General features: G+C 34.4%; 1 protein-coding gene across 1 annotated transcript; it reads left to right on the forward strand.

The window, feature by feature from the left end:
• Positions 1–1,986: 1,986 nt before the first annotated feature.
• On the forward strand, positions 1,987–2,581 carry LOC136202050 (SKP1-like protein 14). Its single transcript, XM_065992498.1, has one exon. It carries the CDS (start codon positions 2,048–2,050, stop codon positions 2,573–2,575), a length of 528 nt encoding a protein of 175 aa, XP_065848570.1. The 5' UTR covers positions 1,987–2,047; the 3' UTR covers positions 2,576–2,581.
• The last annotated feature ends 640 nt before the right edge of the window (positions 2,582–3,221 follow it).

Raw genomic sequence — 3,221 nt, forward strand, 5'->3', positions numbered from 1 at the left:
ATAGCATTATTTTGTTGTAATTTGATATAGTAGAGAAAAATATAAAAAAAGAGAATTGAGTGTGTTTGTGTATTTGTGTATTCCGTAAAACAGTAATTTATAAATTACATTTTTAATCGCCAAATTACACTTTCAGTCTCTTTCCACTAATAAAGTAGTATAGTCTAGATTGAGAGAGTTTTTTCTTCCACAAAAAAACTTTTTTTCTTTTAAAATTGAATGTTTGAGAGACCGTATAAAAATGGTAGACACCAACATCTCCATCCACTACCCTCAGCTCATAAAAACCAATTATGCAAGTTGGTGTATCCGAATAAAGACATTACTCGGATGTCAAAATGCTTGGAACATCGTAGAAAAATGGTACGTAGTTCCAGAAGACGAGTCACGACTATCTCAGGCTAAAAAAAGATAGTCTATATAAAAATCACCGAACTGGTCAAAAGATGCTTACTCTCATCCATCAAGGCTTGGATGAAATCATGTTCGAGAAGGTAGCTGAAGCTACCACCTTCAAACAAGCGTGGGAAATTCAACAAGTGTCGCTTCAAGGCGAAGAAAAAGTTAAAAAGGTTTGTTTACAAATGCTGATAGGAGAATTTAATACAACGAGGATGAAGGAGACGAAGGCCATTATTTATTACTCTTCTCGATTAAAATTTACCGTGAATCAAATGCAACAATATGGTGATAAAATTGAAAAGTCCAGAATTGTTGAGAAAATTTTACGATCAATACTAACAAAATTTGATTATGTAGTGGTGGCAATGGAAGAATCCAAAGACATTAGCACAATGATTATGGACGAAGTTATATGGTCATTACAAGGACGTGAAGAACGGTTCGATAAGCGTAAGGAAGAATCAACAGAATAAGTTTTAGCAACAAAGACTTCGGTTAAAGACGGCGACAACAGTCGAGAAAGAAAATCAATTCGGTAGAGGATGCGGAAGAGGTCGATGAGGAAATGGAATAGGAAGAGAACGTGGAAGAAACCAAGGAAAAGGTGAAAACAACTACAATAACAATGAAAGAACATAAGTTGAGTTGAGTGAACTGAGAAGCTGAGTTCAGGAGTAGACTTAAGTGCTATCTCCTGACTCAAGGACAGAAGCAGCTTTAGCCACCCGTTGGCTAAGCTTGTGTCTAGAATTCACTCAGTACCACTGTGCTAAACGGCTAAATTAAAGTCTTAGGCTAAAAACAAGTCAGTCTTAGTGACAAAAATTTTAAATAATTCCTAACCCCCCCCCATTGGAACTAATATTGTCACGTTACACGGGACCAACACAAGTGATTGCTTGAGTAATAAGCCACTATCTCTTCTCTTAATAGAATTTAGGCATTGTTTGATAAAACACTTAATTACTTAAATTAAAATGTTAAACACTTATTTAATTTAAGTGTGTTTAATAACGGTTGTTTCTCCATCACTTAAATTAGTTAATTAAGTTAAAAATCACTTATTTTGATAAGTTAAAATATTTAACTTAACATTTTAAGTTAAACATTGTCAACCAATGTTTTTATAAAAATTAAATCATTCAATATTTTCAGCACTTATAATATTCAGCACTTAAAATTTAGTGTTTATTTTTTCAGTACTTAATTTTCAGTTTTATCAAACAGCACTAGAAATTAATTTTGGATGGAAATTAAATGACTTTTGGCTTATATTAGAGCATAAATCTAGAGGGAGTAATTAAATCGTACAACTATTTTCTTGCGCGGGTCAAAGTGATTTCAAAACTATTTTCTTCCTCAACTGAGTGTCATTTTTTTGAATTTTTAAAACATTTTTCTCCTTTATTTTGAATTAAAAAAATTAACAATTATAATTAAGCCAAAACTCTAAAAATATAAAATATTACTAGTAGTTTTCCGAGCGGAAATAGATTTTCCCATTCCGTTTCTAATTCTTTATCCGGGTCCTATAAATACCTCTCAAAACCCCAATCTCACCCTATTCCTCAAAACCCCTTTCAAGCTCAAACTTCTTCACAAATCAAAACCCTATCAATCATAGTAAAATCTCTCCCAACTGATAATGTCATCAACCGAAAACAACACCAACGGCGCCCTCTCGGTTCCTCCGGCGAACACGATCACTCTCAAGACAGCCGATGGCGAGTACTTCGACGTTGAGGAATCGATCGCGATGGAATTCTTGGTGGTGAAGAACTTTTTCGAAGACAACAATGATGCGAAGGCGGCCAGATCTGTGGTTCCGCTGCCGAATGTCTGCGCTAAATATATGTCCATGATTATCCAGTACTGCGGAGAGCAGCTGAAATTCCGAGAAGAATCAGGCCGGCAGGCGGAGAAGATTAAATACGATGAGAAATTCGTGGAAGATCTCAACAATGAAGAGATGGTTGAGATGATACTGGCGGTTAATTACTTGTGCATCAAAAGCTTTATGGATATGCTGACTCAGGCAGTGGCTAATAGGATCAAGAACTGGAGTGTGGAGAGAGTGAGAGATTTCTTCGGAATCGAGAACGATTTCACGCCGGAAGAGGAGGCCAAGCTTCGCCAGGAGTATCCCTGGGCTTATGAGGGTGTTGAGAACTGAATCGTTTTTTTTTAAGCAATTATTATTATTTTTTGATACCTTTTAAAATTAATTAGCTGCTCTGCTTTAACGGATTAATTGATTGATGATATTATATAAGTTTACAATTGATCGTGATTTGGTTCCCGTTTGATTTTGCTATTTGCTAAAATTATACTACTAGCTTGGAGCTTTCCAAACAGAGAGTTTGGAATAATTTACACAAATTTAAACTGAATCACAACAATCATACATGTTTTTAAGAGAGATGTTTGAGTGATTTTGAAGTTTTGACTATATGGAGTGGTTTTAACATGGTTTTTGAAGAAGTATTAGGGTCTGTTTGGTATTATATTAAAATGTTGCAGTTAGTATTTAAAATGTTTAATATGAACATATTTTAAAAATATTTTGTGGAAATAAAAATGATAATTTTGTGAATAACAAATAACTACAAACAGTTGTTCATGAAAAGCTCTAAACGTTGCGGTTATATAAGACTAACCAAACGCTATATTTCGGTTTAGAGTGAAATGCTAAACGCTCGTCCGAAAAGCTAAAACAAACATTCACTTAGGGGTCGTTTGCCTTTCGAAAATGTTATTTTTACAAAAAGGCAAACAGGAAAGGTCTAACCAAATACCAAACTCTGCCTTTTAAACTTTGT

The sequence above is a fragment of the Euphorbia lathyris genome, chromosome 8 (genome assembly GCF_963576675.1).
Source record: "Euphorbia lathyris chromosome 8, ddEupLath1.1, whole genome shotgun sequence".
NCBI classification, from domain to species: Eukaryota; Viridiplantae; Streptophyta; class Magnoliopsida; order Malpighiales; family Euphorbiaceae; genus Euphorbia; species Euphorbia lathyris.